This window comes from Acinonyx jubatus, chromosome B1 (assembly GCF_027475565.1).
Source record: "Acinonyx jubatus isolate Ajub_Pintada_27869175 chromosome B1, VMU_Ajub_asm_v1.0, whole genome shotgun sequence".
In the NCBI taxonomy this organism is placed as follows: domain Eukaryota; kingdom Metazoa; phylum Chordata; class Mammalia; order Carnivora; family Felidae; genus Acinonyx; species Acinonyx jubatus.
The window spans coordinates 110820081-110837897 of record NC_069382.1 but is presented as its reverse complement, the minus strand read 5'-3'; the positions used below and the strand labels follow the sequence as shown (position 1 = coordinate 110837897).

The following is a 17817-nucleotide window of genomic DNA, read 5'->3' as shown; positions in this document are numbered from 1 at the left end:
AAGTCAGTCAATATGTGCTGAGGTTTCCAAAGAAAGGTATCAGGTTCCCAAAGCAGGTGTTGGATACTTGGGAGTCTGAGAGGGAAGGTGGCATCACCTGGAACAGGAGATGATAGGGTTAGGGCCCTGGGCAAGGCCCTGCAGCAATCAAAACTCCAGTGCAGTCTACCACCCAAATTTAGCAGATAAAAATATAGGGCAACTAGTTAAATTTGAATTTCAGATAAACGTGAAATAATTTTTTTAGTGTAAGTATGTCCCATGCAACATACATGCAATTCAGATTTAACTGGGCATGCTGGGTTTTATGTGGCGATGCAAACAGAGACAAAGCATCTCAGAGCTTTCACAGGCTGGCATTTCAGTTTTTCCTGTTTTCACTTAAGACCTCTTCTTTCCATCATCTTCTATGTCATTACTCCAAAGTTCTTTCTGTTCATTAGGTAAGAAGAGGAGGTGGGCTCCATTTCCAAAATGATAATATCTGTAATATTATTTCCAATTTACATAATTAAAAGTTACCTTCATATAGACCCTATCCACAATAGAAAACAGGTGGTTTCTTTTTTAACATAAAATGGCATTTTGTAGATCAGAGTAGAAAGTGGTTTTCTCTTCAAGTAGTTCTTTTTTTCATAATTGGCAATGTTCATTTCGTACAATCAATTTGTGAAGAAGACGATTTATAAAATTAAGTAGGAATATCTACAGGAACTTGTTCTCTATACAACTGTCTTCATTTAAAATACAAAACCAGGGGCACTTGGGCGGCTCAGTCGGTTAAGCATCTGACTTCAGCTCAGGTCATGATCTCATAGTTTGTGAGTTCAAGCCCTACATCAGGCTCTGTGCTGACAGCTCAGAGCCTGGGGCCTGCTTCAGAGTCTGTGTCTCCCTCTCTCTCTGCCCTGCCCCCCCCCCCATCACACTCTGTGTCTCTCTCTAAAATAAGTAAACATAAAAATAAATAAAATATAAAAACAGTAATTAAGAATTAAGTCTACTTGTATTAGCTGTCATGGGAAAATACTTTATCTAAATCAGATAAAATCCTGAAAATGTCTTTCTTCCCACACAGGTCCTGAACCCTTCTTAATTTTCTCCCATGGAGGCAGTATCTTTAGGATTGACCTGGATGGAACTAATTATGAGCAGTTGGTGGCTGATGCTGGTGTATCAGTGATCATGGATTTTCATTACTATAAGGAAAGACTCTATTGGGTAGATCTAGAACGGCAACTTTTGCAAAGAGTTTTTCTGAATGGGACAAGGCAAGAGGTAAAGTACATTTCCCGAAGCATTTGAGGGATTTCTGTATAGGCTGACAAACATGATATAGTTAATTTGCAATGTATAGATGAGTGAAAATTACATTCCAATTCAAATGTTTCTGGCATTTGTGGATGTTTCTTTATTTATTTTAAAGCTCATTCCGGGGCACCTGGGTGGCTCAGTCGGTTAGGCGTCCGGCTTCGGCTCAGGTCATGATCTCGCGGTCCGTGAGTTCAAGTCCTGCGTTGGGCTCTGTGCTGACAGCTCAGAGCCTGGAGCCTGTTTCAGATTCTGTGTATCCCTCTCTCTCTCTCTGACCCTCCCCCATTCATGCTCTGTCTCTCCCTGTCTCAAAAATAAATAAACGTTAAAAAAATTTTTTTAAAAAACCTCATTCATTTATTTTGAAGGAGAGAGAGAGAGAGGGGAAGAGAGGGAGGAGAGAGAGAATGCCAAGCAGGCCCCATGCTGTTGGTGCACAGCCTGAGGCAAGGCTCCAACTCATGAACCATGAGATCATGAACTGAGCTAAAGCAAGAGTGGGACGCTTAACTGACTGAGCCACCCAGGCACCTCAGAGATATTTATTTAATCTGTATCTGTGGTATGTTACTAAATAAGCCCATAAACATGGCACTGATATTCAGAAGCCCCCCAAAGGAATAGGATGTGAATGTAATTTTGAAAATACGTAAATTCATTAAGTACAGATTATTTACATGATTGCTTCCAGTGGTTCTCAGCTGAGGGCAATTTTGCCACTTGGGATATTTGGCAGTGTCTGGAAACATTTTTGGTGTTCACATCTGGATTGGGAAAGCGGGAGAATGAGGTAGTAGCATCTAGTGGGTAGAGGCCAGGGATGCTACAAAACATGCTACAATATACAGGATGGCCCCCACAACAAGGCATTATCTGGCCCCAAATGTCAGTTGTGCTGGAGTTGGGAACCTGTTTTGTCTAAATGTCTGTCATGGGTTTTAGTACCTGATATTTAGGAGGAAAACCTTTTTTGATTATTAAGGTGTTTGCACTGTGGAAAAAAAACAAGAAAGCAGGTGTCAGATATGGAGTATTTTGCTTCAAGTACATACAAAAGATCTTTAGTCTTTTTCCCTAACTGATGGAGCCCTTAAATGAGTCGCAGGAGGAATGTTCTCTCAATTCCTGAGAGGTGGATTATAGAGACATGTGACTGGAGAAACCTTAAGCATTTATTCCCAGCACAAAGTGCTCATTGTTTTGTTTGTTTTTCTTTAAACCAAACCTTTCTCCCTCCAGTTATTCTTAAAAGCTTCAATTAAGTGCTAATCTCTTTTATCACGTCTCTGATACTTACTAATGTCACCTTTAGCAAGGCTGACTACTCAATATTCTCCAACTATCCGTAGAAGAACAGTTTCAAAATCCTGAGTCTCAAAATCTGGAGGGTTTCCTGTCACAGACTAGGAAAAAAAATTAAACAGTTGTGACTTTGTGTCAAGTCATTAGGAGAGGATTGACTTGATGCCTAAAATCCACCATTGTTTTCCCTTCTTTGGATTAAAACATTATTTAAAAAGGACACCTGTTAAAATACAATTTACCTGGGTAAGCTGATATATTAAGATACTAGCAACTGGTTAAGTGGATTGGCTAGATTACTTTGTGTGAGGTATAGGAACAGTACAAGCTCGTGAGATTTTTGATCTCTGCCCATTCCAAATTCAGTCAAGTCATGTCAGTGGCTGGAAATCAGCGATGGTGGCAATATTTACAAGCCAAGGAAACCTGCAACCTCACATACCAGGGCTTCTCCCCACCCCCCTCCCTCCACCCCCTAGGAAGACTAACTGGTTTACCTGCATGCCCTGGAATTAGGAGATAACAGACATTTTTGTTTGGTCATTTTTACCATGAGAGAGCAGGAGGCTCTCCTACCCAAGGGTATAAAGAGAAGCCCTCACTTTGGGCCATAGGGTCATAGTATGAGGGCACTGAGGACCTATAGAAAGGGAGGGGCCTGATGGAAGAGGAGGGGCCATGAAAGTGGGACTCTAATGAGAAATTCATTTTATTAAAAAAATTTTTTAATGGTTATTTTTGAGAGAGAGACAGAGAGAGAGAGAGACAGAGACAGAGTGTGAGCGGGGGAGGGGCACAGAGAGAGGGAGACAGAATCAGAAACAGGCTCCAGGCTCCGAGCTGTCAGCACAGAGCCTACCTCAGGGCTTGAACTCACAAACCGTGAGATCATGACCTGAGTGAGATCATGACCTGAGCCGAAGTCAGACGCCCAACCGACTGAGCCACCCAGGCGCCCCAAGAAATTCATTTATTTTAAAGTTCTGTGCACAAATGTCACGCACATCTTTAGAATCTCACAGAGCTTAGAATTGGGTTCAGGTGAGGATATGGAAAATTCCATTAGCAAATGGATAAAGTGTCTTTAAAATATCTTGGAAATTCCACTGTTATTATGGTTGAAATTATTAGTACATTATGGTTGATTGCCTAATTTCAATAAGCATAGGATAGTTTTCCACTTTAAAACTAATGTATAAATCCTATGCCCAGAAATATTCATGTGGTAGGGTTAACATTGCTCTGTCAAAACAATGGCACCCTAACTGTGCCATATGTTAAGATCTTGTGAGTGCACAAAAATGACAGGTACCTAAAAGAATAGATTTTTATACATAAAGATGAAAACAGTGGTTATGTGAATGAGAAAATATTAATATTTTGAAATTTGATTTTACAGACAGTATGCAATATAGAGAAAAATGTTTCAGGAATGGCAATAAATTGGATAAATGAAGAACTTATTTGGTCAAATCAACAGGAAGGAATCATTACAGTAACAGACATGAAAGGAAACAATTCCCGTGTTCTCTTAAGCGCCTTAAAATATCCTGCAAATGTAGCAATTGATCCAGTAGAAAGGTAACTGCTGTTTTCAGACACTGAAATGTATTTCAAAACTCTGATGGTAGTTCCTGGAATCATAGTATTTTGAACTCAAAAGGACCTTCTCATTGAGAAAGTGGCCTGAATTTGAACCAAGGCAGGCTCCCTGTACAAATAGTGCTTTTGAGTACCGTGATTTGCTGCTGTGCAAGCACAATTGCTTTTTTAACTTGAAATCACATGGAATTTCCACAGCAGGGCAGTAAATGTTTGTTGAATTGTAATTTCATTCAAAATAGTCACACTCATCCTGGGGGCATCTGAAACACTGAAAGAGTTGGCCATTTAAATGACTTTACATTCAGTTATGTGTCTATGTAATGTGCTTGCTCTCAGGTTTATATTTTGGTCTTCAGAGGTGGCTGGCAGCCTCCACAGAGCAGATCTCAATGGTGTGGAAGTGAAGATTCTGTTAGAGACGTCAGAAAGAATAACCGCTGTGTCACTGGATGTGCTTGATAAACGGCTTTTTTGGATTCAGAACAATAGAGACGGAAGCAATTCTTATATTTGTTCCTGTAATTATGATGGAGGTTCTGTACATTTTAACAAACACCTTACGCAGTAAGTTGTGCTTTTGGCGTAAAAAAACAATTGCTGTTTGAAGTTTGTCCAGTGGTTTAGCACAGACTGGGGCGTCCAAAAGACTTGAGAACCAGTCCTAGATTTACCATTTATAGGACAAGTGACTTGTCCTATAATATAAGAAAATGATATCCTATATTAGGATAGTGTCCTATAATATAATAATGTCCTATAATATAATAAAAGATTAACCACTTATAGGAAGGTTGCATGACTTCTCAGTTTCCTTTAACATGAGGATAATAGCAGTAGCTATTTTTTGGGATTATTGTGAAATTTAGTAAAATTAATTAAGTAAAGAAATGCAAATAAAAATAATTAACAGAGTTTTGGCATCTGGTAAGTTCTCACATGTTGGTTACAGTTTTGTTTTTGTTTTTGTTTTTGTTTTTGTTTTTGTTTTTTGAATTACTATGTCATGTATTTGTGAAGCACCTATGTTTCATTTGATTTACTGTCTTGCCTGTAACTGACTCTCCTGCTTGTGGTAAGAGGCAGAAATTAGTCAAGTGTGAAATGGATACAACCAGAATGCACTCTTACACAATTCCTATTTTCTTCTTTGTTTTATTTTCATCACACTTAAGTGCTGATTAACAAAAGAATGAGACAATGAAGTTTAAGCTAGAAATCATATCCCATTAATTCAGATTATGACTACATAAATAAAATTTTAAATTTAACATCTGCTTCTAAACCTAAAGGAGAAACAATTGGAAAGGTAGGTAATTAAAATTTAGTCAATACACTGAAATGAAGTGAAATGTTAATAAGCCCAGGAAGAAGTGTTCTGCTATTATTTATGGTTTTTTTTTCTGTTTTTTGTTTTTTTTTAAGGCACAGTTTGTTTGCAATGTCCCTTTTTGGTGATCGTATCTTCTATTCAACATGGAAAAAGAAGACAATTTGGATAGCTAACAAACACACTGGGAAGGATATGGTTAGAATCAACCTCAATCCATCATTTGTACCACCTGGTGGAATCAAAGTAGTGCATCCACTTTTACAGCCCAAGGCAGAGAGTGATGCTTGGGCACCTGGTGAGTTATCTTTGACCTTGAACAGGGTCTGGCACTTAGTCCCCACCTGTCCACCTGCTCAAGCCAGACACTTAGGGGCCATCCTTGATTCCTCCCACTGCCTCACCCCCAATTTCCAATCTACCACCAAACCCTTTCCATTCTACCTCCTAAATACTCTCAAATATCCATTTCTCTTCTCTACTGCCACCACCATCGTCCAAACAACCAGCATTTCTTGCCTGTTCTGTTGTAGTAGCCAATCAACTAATCTTTCTGTTCTTGCCTCTTGACCTTAAATAGCTAATCTGATCCATTAACTCTCGTGCCTAAAACCCTTCAAAAGCTTTCCTGTGCCTTTAGACTGAAATGTAACATTTTACCAGGTTGATCAATATTTGATGAAACTTATCTAACACTCTGTTCTTCACTGGATTCTGACTCAAGTCTTTCCATAGTTGTTATGACATGCCATCCCCTTCACGTCTTTAGGCTTTTGGAGTCACTCGTTTCTCTTCCTAGACTTCCTTTCAATTCTGAGCTTCAGTATGTCCTCAGATAGGCAGTTTCTGGTCATCCAGTCAAGAGGAGGCAAGGGCCCTACCCCTTATTACCTATTTTTTTTTCTCAGTACACCCTTCACTGAACTCACCCTAAGGTGTAGTTACATATTACTTTGCTTTCTTTTTTGTTTTCTCTCCTGCTTAATTATAAATGCCATGCAGGCAGGGACCATGTCTGGTATGTATATATTATTAATTTATTTAAACCACCCTATATTCAGTGGTTGTTGATTTATTTATAAATGAAGAATTTTAGATAACGTTAATACAATGAGTGGATTGACTGAATCTAGTCATAGTCCCAAATTTCTACTTTTAAATGTAGGCTTCTCTGTTTGAATTCTTCAGCACATACCTTTTTTAGGTAGGCTCCTCAATATGGCTTATCTACCATGCGAATGATGTTATACTAACTTTTGCTATATGTACAAGCTTAATTTCAAGCAGGTTTTGACATACATTTAATCTTATCCCCAATTAGCCTTGTGAGGTTCCGAAGCCGAGATGGAATTGTTTGTTTTCTCTTCTTTCTATCTGTTGGATGACACTAGGGTTTGGTAATAGTGTGGGAAATGGTAGGGACTGTGAGTCCCTGCCACAGTTAGTATATAAATGTGTTTGTTCCTGCCCTAGACATAGCTCCTGAGCAGAGCTGTGGAGACTGAACAGGAGGACAGGCACGAGATTGCTGAAGGGAGGCTAGAATCTAGGGGAATTGACATTATTATTACTTACATCTTCAAGGAGGTAACTAATAGTGTAAGTGATTTTTAACTGATTTCTTTAAAAACTTAAAACTATAATTTTATTTGTGTAATGACTATGCTTTTAATGCAAGTAATAAGGCACTTCCAAGACTAACATAAATCCCAAGAGATAAAGTGTTTAGTCAGATGTTTTTTTTTAATGTTTACTTATTTAAAAAATTTTTTTTATATTTATTTATTTTTGAGAGACAGAGTGAGACAAAGTGAGACTGGGAGAGGGGCAGAGAGAGAGAGGGAGGCACAGGATTGGAAACAGGCTCCAGGCTCTGAGCTGTCAGCACAGAGCCTGATGCGGGGCTTGAACCCACAGACTGTGAGATCATGACCTGAGCCGAAGTCGGACGCTTAACCGACTGAGCCACCCAGGCGCCCCAATGTTTATTTATTTTTGAGAGAGGGAGAGGGGGGTTCAGGGGAGAGAGAGGCAGACAGAGGGAGACAGGCGATCCCAAACAGTCTCAGTGCCATCAGCACCATCATGAACTGTGAGATCATGACCTGAGCTGAAACCAAGAATCACGTGCTCAACCAATGGAGCCACCCAGGTGGCCCCAGAGAAGTCATTTTTTAAAAACTGATTTACTTGAATTTGTAAAGCAGAAATTGTGGGAAACAGTTAATCTGTGGGTCGGAGTGTAACATTAAATAGCAACAACCTGGTGGAGTGTTATAAATGAGATGGTGACCATATTCCACACATGAACAGTGAAACTGATATCCTGCCAGATACCTTCCATGGGAAATAGGGACTCAAGCTGTCTTCAAATATGACTCATTGTCCATGTGGTGATTACCCACAACAAAATTAGAACCAACAACTACTATGAATAATTACTGAGTGTCATTTGTAGTAGTTACAGATATGTCCATCAGCACCTCTTACATTTATGTGTAACCTCATGGTTTCCAAAGTATTTTCATGAACACTATTTTATTGGTTTGTCCACAGCAGTATTGTGAAACAGAAAGGTCAGCAATAACTGTGCTCATTTCATAACTGAACTGTTTAAAGCCTAGAGAGGTAGGGTGCATTTTCCAAGATTACACAGCTTGTTAATGATGGATTATAGGAGAAAAAAAAGCCTGGTGCTAAGTCTGTTGTTCTTTCCACCATAAACACTTTAACTCTTCGGAATCCTTCACTATTACTCAGCTTTTTTTTGATAGGGAAGTCAAATACGATAACTGAAAGCATGAATTTCAGAAGGAAATCTATAATGATTTATTACAAAACAGCTTCAAACAATCTGGCAAAGAACAACATTTGGTTGGGAAGCTGCTGCCAGCTGCAGAGCTACAGGCTAACCTGAAATCTAGAAGACGGTGGCATTGGTGATATTGGCTCCAGTTATCGATCAAAGATTGGGCTTCATATATACTCCAAGTGTGAAGAGCTTTTGACTTCAAGGACGCTGTTACTTCAGCTACCATTAAATAGGTGTAAATTGTTTTAGTGCCTGGCAGAGCAGGAATTCTTCACGTGGGACTTAGGGTCTGTGAATCTCTTGATTGTATGGTTAGACAAAAATATGCAATTGTCCCTCCCTAGGAAGATGGTATGGAGCTGCCTTCAGGTTCCCAAAGTGCCTTCACGTTTAAAGACATACTACTCTAGAGGCTTGTTAGTTCCTTCTGGATAGCGGGCTTACAACAGGTGGATGATAATAGTACTTTGGTTTGCAAGGCATTTAGTCACGAGATTACTTCAGTGGGGAGATAACTGAGAAAAATCGTGTAACCTGGTTGACGTTATTTTTTACATAAAATGTAAGTATTTATACACATGAGAGTGTCAATAAACTTACTTCATGCCAAATGCCTAAACTATCACTTATCAAAGTATGTTCTAAAAGACACTAGTTCTGTGGGATTTTACGGGATTATTTGGGGCCAAAAAAGTTTCAGGATCAAATGGTTTAGACAGGCTGGGTTAAATGAAATTAAACAGGTGTCTTTTTCCACGTGATTTCTCAGAACCACTCATCTGGCTAAGTGCCTTGTTAGTCTCTAAGGGCCATACAACCTATGCCATTTTCCTATTTTATTTCCTACGCAGCAGTCCGCTTGACTCCTAACTCTATTCTTTCTAGCCAGACCACTTTCTTGAGATCTAGACCAAAAAGAAAAAAAGAGAGACTGAGGCACAGTGAGAGTTGAACTACAGAGAAAATTGATTTAAAACACTGGGGATTTATTCATAGCATATGAAAATGAGCAGCCCCGGTGAAGACTGTCCGACCAAGGGCAAGGCCACAAAACTTCATAAGGAAGACTGCAGTCATTTTTTGGTTTAAATAATCCATGGCTAATTGATTTGGATTGCCTGGTTATAGAGGAGCTGGTTGCAGCTAATGGCTGAGCCCCAAAGCCAAGCAGTAGAGCCACAGTTTCACCATCAGGATGGTTTTCTGATACTTCTGACCAGTTTCCTCAGGGTGGTCACTCAGTTCTCTCATCTGAGCCACACCTGCTTGCTGTCTGCACCCTCCAGGCTCAGGGTCCTGCAGTGGGCATGTGGAAAATTTCCTTATTAAGGCCTATATATTTATCTGCCTTCTGAGCATTTCTACTTGGATTTCTTTCAAGGGCCTCTGGCACAAAGGAAATAATTGGCCTACCAACTTTTACCTCCCTTTTCCCTGACTCCAGTGGCCCTATTTCAGTGCGTGGCATCTCACCCCATGTTCCAAGGCAGAAATCTGGGTATGACCCTTTCCTCTCTCTTTCCCACTCCCACCCCATGAAATCAACCTCCAGCTGCCACCAATCTCCCCACTTGCCATCGAACCACTCTTGCTCTATCTGGCAGCGATCCATCCCTAATGTCCGCTTCATCAGTGTTCCTGCCTCTCTTTTCCATGCTGCAGGGAGCATAACCCTTCAGAAATCAGAGCCCAATCATGACATTCCTTGGTTAAAACCAATCAACAATTCTGTTGCCAATAATAAAAGTCCAGTTTCTTTATTTAACCTGTTCACAGCTGTTCACAGAAGGTTCTCAGCTTCATCTCTTGCCATTATCTGTATTACATTCTGTGCTGCAGCCATGTTCAAAGGTTTCATTTCCTCCCACAAGACATGTTTGCTCTTTCCTCCAGGCCTTTCAGCATGTCCGGAAACATGCTTTCAATCCTTCTCTGCATGGGCTCATTTTCCTTATCCTCTGAGAAATAGCTCAAATTTCCTTCTTTCAGAAACACCTTTGCTGCCCCACTCATGATTAGCCTTGGTTAACTTTTCGCGAATAACAGATTTCCCTCACCTGTCACTTATTGTTCATCTTCCTAAATTTCCTTACTCCTATGAGGACAGGAGGACACCTCTCCATTGCACCCCCAGTGCATAGAGGACATTTTATAAATAATAGTTGAAAAAAAAAGAAATTTCAAGAAGCCCAGAGATACACTCAAAATGTTTTGTATAGCCTATTCTACAACGGAAAATAAGAGATTTGTTCTATAAAAAAATAAACAAGTAAACAATAGTTGGGGAAAAAAAGAGTGGAAAGAACACCCTTTGTCACTCTCTCCCCAAAATAATATGCTGAACAAGTTTTAAAGAGGTATCATATCTAAGTACATGTTGTTTTTGTTAGGTGCTGTAAGCCCTACCTTTCCCTTGGTGCAAGGGACAGTCTTCACTGGGGCTGCTCCCTTTGGTTTATTAGAACTAAACTCCCAATGTTTTAATTTTTTTTAATGTTTATTTTTGAGAAAGAGAGAGCATAAGCAGGGGAGGGGCAGAGACAGTGGGAGACACAGAATCTGAAGCAGGCTCCAGGCTCTGAGCTGTCAGCACAGATGCCAACCTGGGGCTCGAACTCACGAACCACGAGATCATGACCTGAGCCGAAGTTGGACTCTTAACCAACTGACCCACCCAGGCGCCCCTAAATTCCCAATGTTTAAAATCAGTTTTCTCACTTCATTCCCATTGTGCCTTAGTGTCTTTTTCTTTTTTCTTTGAATTGATCTAGTTCTCAAGAAAGAGGTCTGAGCTAGAAATAATCATTTTAGAATCCGCATGGGCTGCTGCATTGGAAATAAAATAGGACAATGCCACAGGCTGTCATCCTTAAAAATAATAGAAATAGGGGCAACTGGGTGGTTCAGTTGGTTAAGCATCTGACTCTTGATCTTAGTGCAGGTCTTGATCTCAGGGTCATGAGTTCAAGCCCTGCATTGGGTTCTGTGCTGGGCATGCAGACTACTTTAAAAAAATAAACAACAACAACAACAACAAAAAGAAATAATATAAAGAGTCATAATTATTGAGTATGTAAAGAATTATCTGCTCTGGCTTTACCCATATTATCTCATTTAATCTTCACAACAACCCTATGAACTAGGTATGATTATTATTACTATTTTATAGATTAAAAAGCTGAGTTGCAGAAATGTCACAATATCTTGTTCAAGGTCACATTCTGGAGGAATTGGGATTTGAACCCAGAGAGAGTGACACCATGCTTCTTCCCCAACCACACTCTTACTATTATCATTTCATTATCTTAGATTTTGCCTTATTTGTTTTAAAAAAAAATCTGTAATTTGGTGTATTCTTATCTATCCATGGCCTCCTAGTAGTTAAATGCTTTGGTGTGCACAGATCATGGGGCCAAAACCTATTTCTCTCTCTCTCTTTCTCTCACACACACGCGTACACACACACACACACACACACACACACACACACACACACACCCCTCTCCCCGGGCTGTCACAGAATTGATCACCCAATTTTGTTGGTGTGATTAAAGTCACTAAGCAACAATGCTCTCCTGGCTGTCCCAACACCCACATTATTATATGAATCTCAGAGCCAGTGTGGGAACTCCTTTGTATACAGTGTTAATGACATTATTTCAAGCTCAGCTTCTGGTGATTTTTTGCAACTAGTTTGCTCACAGACTAGTTTTTATAAAAGGTCCAAATATCTTTGCTTTCTTCTGTGTTTTTTTCTTTTTGTATTCTGTAAGTGTAGATTCCAGTGGGGCACCTAGGTGGCTCAGTCGGTTAAGTGTCCAACTTTGGCTCACGTCATGATCTCACAGTTCACGAGTTCAAGTCCCAAGTCGGGCTCTGTGCTGACATCTCAGAGCCTGGAGCCTGCTTTGGATTCTGTGTCTCCCAATCTCTCTGCCCCTCCCTGGCTAGTACTCTCTCTTCTCAAAAATAAATAAAACATTAAAAAAATGTAGATTCCAGTGTTATGCTCATAAGAGTTTCAAAAGCATATTCTGTGGTAAATGAAGGGTGTCTACCATCAACACTATGCAAAATACTTTGCATTCATTTCTTGCACAAAAAATATTGCTGAATTTCTTTAGTTCTGAGAGTTCGTGAAGGAGAATTGCTCCCACCTGGAGGTCTGCCTGCTCATGGAAGTGATTAGTATAGATAAAACAGCCCAAGTGGGACTCTGATTCATTTTAATTATGTCATTGCTGGAGGGTCTACTATTAAACCTTGGTTATTTGGAAACTTCTAGAAAAGAATCATCCTAGAATTATAAGTATTTTTTTTACATAATTTTTCCCCAATTTTTTTATTGTAGTAAAATAATGGTACAAATTTACCATCTTAACTATTTTTTTAAGTTTATTTATTTTGAGAGAGAGAGAGAGAGAGAGAGAGAGAGAGTGTGTGTGTGTGTGTGTGTGTGTGTGTGTGTGTGTGTGTGTGCGTGCGCGCGCGCATGAGCAGAGGAAGGATAGAGGAGGGAAGCAGGGGAGAGAATCCCGAGCAGGTTCTGTGCTGTCAGCTTGGAGCTTGACGGCAAGTTTCGAACCCCTAAACAGCAAGGTCATGACCTCAGCCAAAATCAAGGATTGGATGCTTAATCAACTGAGCTGCCTAGGCACTTCACCATCTTAACTATTTTTATTGTACAGTTCAGTGGCATTAAGTACATTCACATTGTTGTATAACATCGCCACCATCCATCTCCATAACATCCATAACTCTTTTCATCTTATAAAACCACAATTCTATATGCATCCACGATAACATCTCTCAGCCTCTGGCAATCACCATTGTACTTTCTGTCTTTATGATTTTGACTACCCTCTGCACCTCATATAGGTAGAATCATACAGTTGTCTTGTGACTGGTTTATTTCACTTAGCATAATGTTCTCGTTTCATCCATGTTTTTATTTTATTTTATTTTATTTTATTTTACATCCAAGTTAGTTAGCATATAGTGCAACAATGATTTCAGGGGTATATTCCTTAATGCCTCTTACCCATTTAGCCCCTCCCCCGTCCCCCCACCCCTCCAGTAACTCTCTGTTTGTTCTTCATATTTAAGAGGCTCTTATGTTGGGGCACCTGGGGGGCTCAGTTGGTTAAGCATGTGACTTCAGCTCAGGTCATGATCTCACAGTTCATGAGTTTGAGCCCTGTGTCAGGTTTTGTGCTGACAGCACAGAACCTGGAACCTGCTTCAGATTCTGTGTCTACCTCTCTCTCTGCCCCTCTCCCCCTCGTGCTTGGCACACGCTCTCTCCCTCTCTCTCTCTCTCAAAAATAAATACACATTAAAAAAATGTTTTTAAGTCTCTTATGTTTTGTCCCCCTCCCTGTTTTTAAATTATTTTTGCTTCCCTTCCCTTGTGTTCAAGTCCTCACGAGTGAAGTCATATGACATTTGTCTTACTCTGACTAGCTAATTTCGCTTAGCATAATACCCTCTAGTTCCATCCATGTAGTTGCGAATGGCAAGATTTCATTCTTTATGGTTGCCAAGTAATACTCCATTGTATGTATATATATCACATCTTTATCCATTCATCCATCGATGGACATTTGGGCTCTTGCCATACTTTGGCTATTGTTGATGGTGCTGCTATGAACATTGAGGTGCATGTGCCCCTTCGTGATTTCATCCATGTTTTAACATACGTCAGAATTTCCTTCCTTTTTAAGGCTGAATAATATTCTATTGTGTGTATATACCACATTTTGCTTATTCATTCATCTGTTGATGTATACCTGGGTTATTTCCCTGTATTTGCTGTTGTGAAAAATGCTGCAATGAACATGGGTGTGCAAACATCTGAAGACTCTGCTTTCAGTTCTTTTGGATATATACCCAGAAGTGAATTGCTAGATCATATGGTATTTTCGTTTTTAATTTTTTGAGGAACCACCATACTATATTCCACCCAGTAGCTGTACCATATTATATTTCCACTGATGCTTATTTTCTGTTTTCATATAATTTGAAATGATCCAGTTCAAACACCTACATCTCTCTGTTTTTCATAAAAATCTTAGTAAAATATGGGTGGCTATATCTTCCTAACTTTATAAATAATTGTTGATATTTTGTTAATGACTAGGATCAGATTTACAAAGATACATGTCACTGGACATTCATCAGACTAGTGTGAGACAAAGCTCGGTTTTATTTTGTTTATTTACTATTATTTTCCATTTGAGAGAGAGACAGAGTGTGGACAGGGGAGAGGGGGAGAGGGAGAGAGCGAGAATCTTAAGGAGGCTGTATGCTCAGCTCAGCGCTTGACACAGGGCTCAATCCCACAATCCTGGGATCATGATCTGAGCTGAAATCGAGTTGGATGCTCAACTGACTGAACCACCCAGGCGCCCCCAAAGCTGCATTTTAACGTTTATATATTTTTGAGACAGAGAGAGACCGAGCGTGAACAGGGGAGGGGCAGAGAGAGGGAGACACAGAATCTGAAACAGGCTCCAGGCTCTGAGCTGTCAGCACAGAGCCTGACGCGGGGCTCGAACTCACAGACCGTGAGATCATGACCTGAGCCGAAGTCGGACGCTTAACCGACTGAGCCACCCAGGCGCCCCCAAAGCTGCATTTTAAATGCAGGTTTGCACTGACACAAAATTGCTACTACTTGAAATGTCTTTTAAATATTTTGAATGGTTCTTTTGTCATTTTTCTGTCTTCTTTCTTGCTGTCAGCTCTTACTTTTTGCTGTTTTTCTCACGCCTGGCCATGGACTCTGTTTATTTTCTAATCTGAGGTATTTCTTTGCCATTTATTTATTGGGGAAACCAGATCATTTGTCCAATAGAATTTCCACATTTTGGATTTTGCAGATCATAACCCCATGGTGTCATTTAACATGATTCTGTATTTCCTGTAAGCAGGTAGTTTTGGCCTAGAAGACTGATCAGATTCAGATTTTTTGTAAGACTAATTTATAGGAGGTACTGTATGCTTCCTACTGATCACACTAGGGGACATGTAGTGGCTAATTCTGGATCTTATTGTGACGTTCAAGGGTCATTAGCAGTTCAGGTGTGGCCAATGTGGTCCATCCTTTGTAAAGTTTCCCATCAACCTTTCACATAATTGTTTCAGAAGCTATTGGTTATCATTGCCTAGAGCCATTTTTTTCATTAGAGTTTCAAAGTGATGACATTCTAATTGTATCACTGCTTATGCATTTGTTAGCTGAAGAACTTTTCTACATCAACTATGATTTCCCTGGGGAGGATCTTTTATAGGAAATGTAAATTAAATGTTCAGTTCTTTCCCTTATCTGTTTTGAAATAAAGGGTCTTTAAAAAAAATGTTCATTTATTTTTGTGGGAGAGGGAGCGTGAGCAGGAGAGGGGCAGAGAGGGAGACAGAGAATCCCAACCAGGCTCCGCACTCTGCTAGTGCTGAGCCCTAGGTGGGACTCCAACTCATGAACCATGAGATCCTGACCTGAGCCGAAATCAAAATCAGACCCTAACTGACTGAGCCACTCAGGCGCCCCAAAGGTCTCTTTTTAAGCATCTTGATAAACTCACAGATTTAAAAAATATTTGACATGTGTCTATTCATTGCAGTTACTATCATTTTGACATTCAAATTGTACCATCTTTCTCTAGGAAGAGCCCTGAATTGAGGCTTCTAGTCTTTGTGGGAGAGATGACCAGTAGGGTCACCTCAGCTGCCCTCTCCCAGTAACTGGCCCTGGTAGTCTGGAAACCTGGGCTGAGGCAATGTGTGGGCTTACTGGAATCATGCAGTACCTTCTGCCAGCCGGGAATGCAGTTGGGGAGGGGGGGCGGGGAGTGACAATGGGAGTGGCATTAACACCTTGCATTTCCATCTCTGTGCTGTGGGGTGCCATGGTCACACTCATCAGAAATGGCTACAAAATAAGACTGAGTGGGCCCAAGGGGCTCTTCTGAGAGTGAAAAGAATGTGCAGTAAAACCTTGGTTTGAGAGCATAATTCTTTCCGGAAACATGCTTGTAATCCAAAGTACTTGTATATCAAAGCTAATTTCCCCATAAGAAATAATGGAAACACAGATGATTCATTCCACAACCCCAAAATATTCATATAAAAATGATTACAATACTGTAATATAATACAAAATAATAAAGAAAATACAAAATATAAAGAAAAATAAACAAATTAACCTGCGCTTACTTTTGAAAACCTTCATGGCTGGTGTGAGGGAGACAAGAGAAAGGAGGGTTATTGTGTAGGAGGACTTTCACTATCACTGACAGATGTTGAGTACAGTATGGTATTTTTTAAAAAATTTTTAGATGTTTGTTTATTGTTGAGAGAGAGACAAAGCATGAGTGGGTGGTGGGAGAGAGGGAGAAACAGAATTTGAAGCAGGCTCTGTGCTACAAGCTGTCAGCAGAGAGCCTGAAGTAGGGTTCGAATTCATGAAATCATGACCTCAGCTGAAGTCGGACACTTAACTGACTGAGCCACCCAGGCATCCCTACAGCACAGTATTGATAAAATCTTGTCATCTACTGTATTTAATGTAACTGGCAATAAGGCAGCAGAGGAAAGGGTCTATATCTGCAGGCAGCCTGACCTAGAATGAAGCAAAAGCATTCCGAAGCTTTCTCTTGTATGGAAAAGCAAAGGACTGTCCATAGGTTCTTTGAAGTGACAAAACATACACTAGTGCCAGGTGTGGGCACCTTCCAACGTTCTGAAAAATCACTGATTTCTGTGGCCTGAAACTGAGCATCCAAGCATGGGAGACAATCACCCACAATCCAGAGAGAGAGAGAGAGAGAGAGAGAGAGAGAGAGAGAGGGAGGGAGGGGAGAGAGAGAGAGAGGGAGGGAAGAACCATTGGGTCATTTGTGATTGTTATGTTTGGTGTCATGTACTACTCATATTGCAAGACATCACTCACTTATGAATTTAAAGTTTATTAGAAATATTTGTTCGTCTTGGGGAACACTCACAGAAAAAGTTACAGCCCAAGGTGTTTTACTGTATTTTTTAACTGTTCAGAGGCTGTTGATTTGTTTACGTTCTGATTCTTAGAGGAATTTAGGTGGCTCAGGATACCAACTAGCTAAATTCTGGCTAAGTGGTTTTTGTTTTTATTGTAATTGGGAATTCCAATAGCACAAAATGACCATTCTAGTATTTTCTTCCTTGTTATTGCTATTAACAAAGAAGAATAAATATACAATTTGGAAAGTTTTTAAGGAAATTGAAGAAGTCATTTACTCAGGGAACTCAGTAATGAGTAAGACAATAAATAAATGAAGCAAAAATATAACTAGGTTCTTATAGAAAATATATTATAGGGGCACCTGGGTGGCTCAGTCGGTTAAGTGTTGACTTCGGCTTAAGGCCTGATCTCGTGATTTGTGAGTTCAAGCCCCGCATCCGGGTCTGTGCTGACAGTGGG

The 17817-nt window shown here is 40.1% G+C and overlaps 1 protein-coding gene across 1 annotated transcript in view; it reads left to right on the top strand.

The window, feature by feature from the left end:
• The window catches only part of EGF (epidermal growth factor), a 96396-nt gene that overhangs the window by 24096 nt on the left and 54483 nt on the right, over positions 1-17817 (top strand). Inside the window, 4 exon segments of the mRNA XM_027062510.2 lie at positions 1079-1278; positions 4016-4197; positions 4558-4785; positions 5644-5846. Of these exon segments, the coding sequence (XP_026918311.2) occupies positions 1079-1278; positions 4016-4197; positions 4558-4785; positions 5644-5846 (813 nt within the window).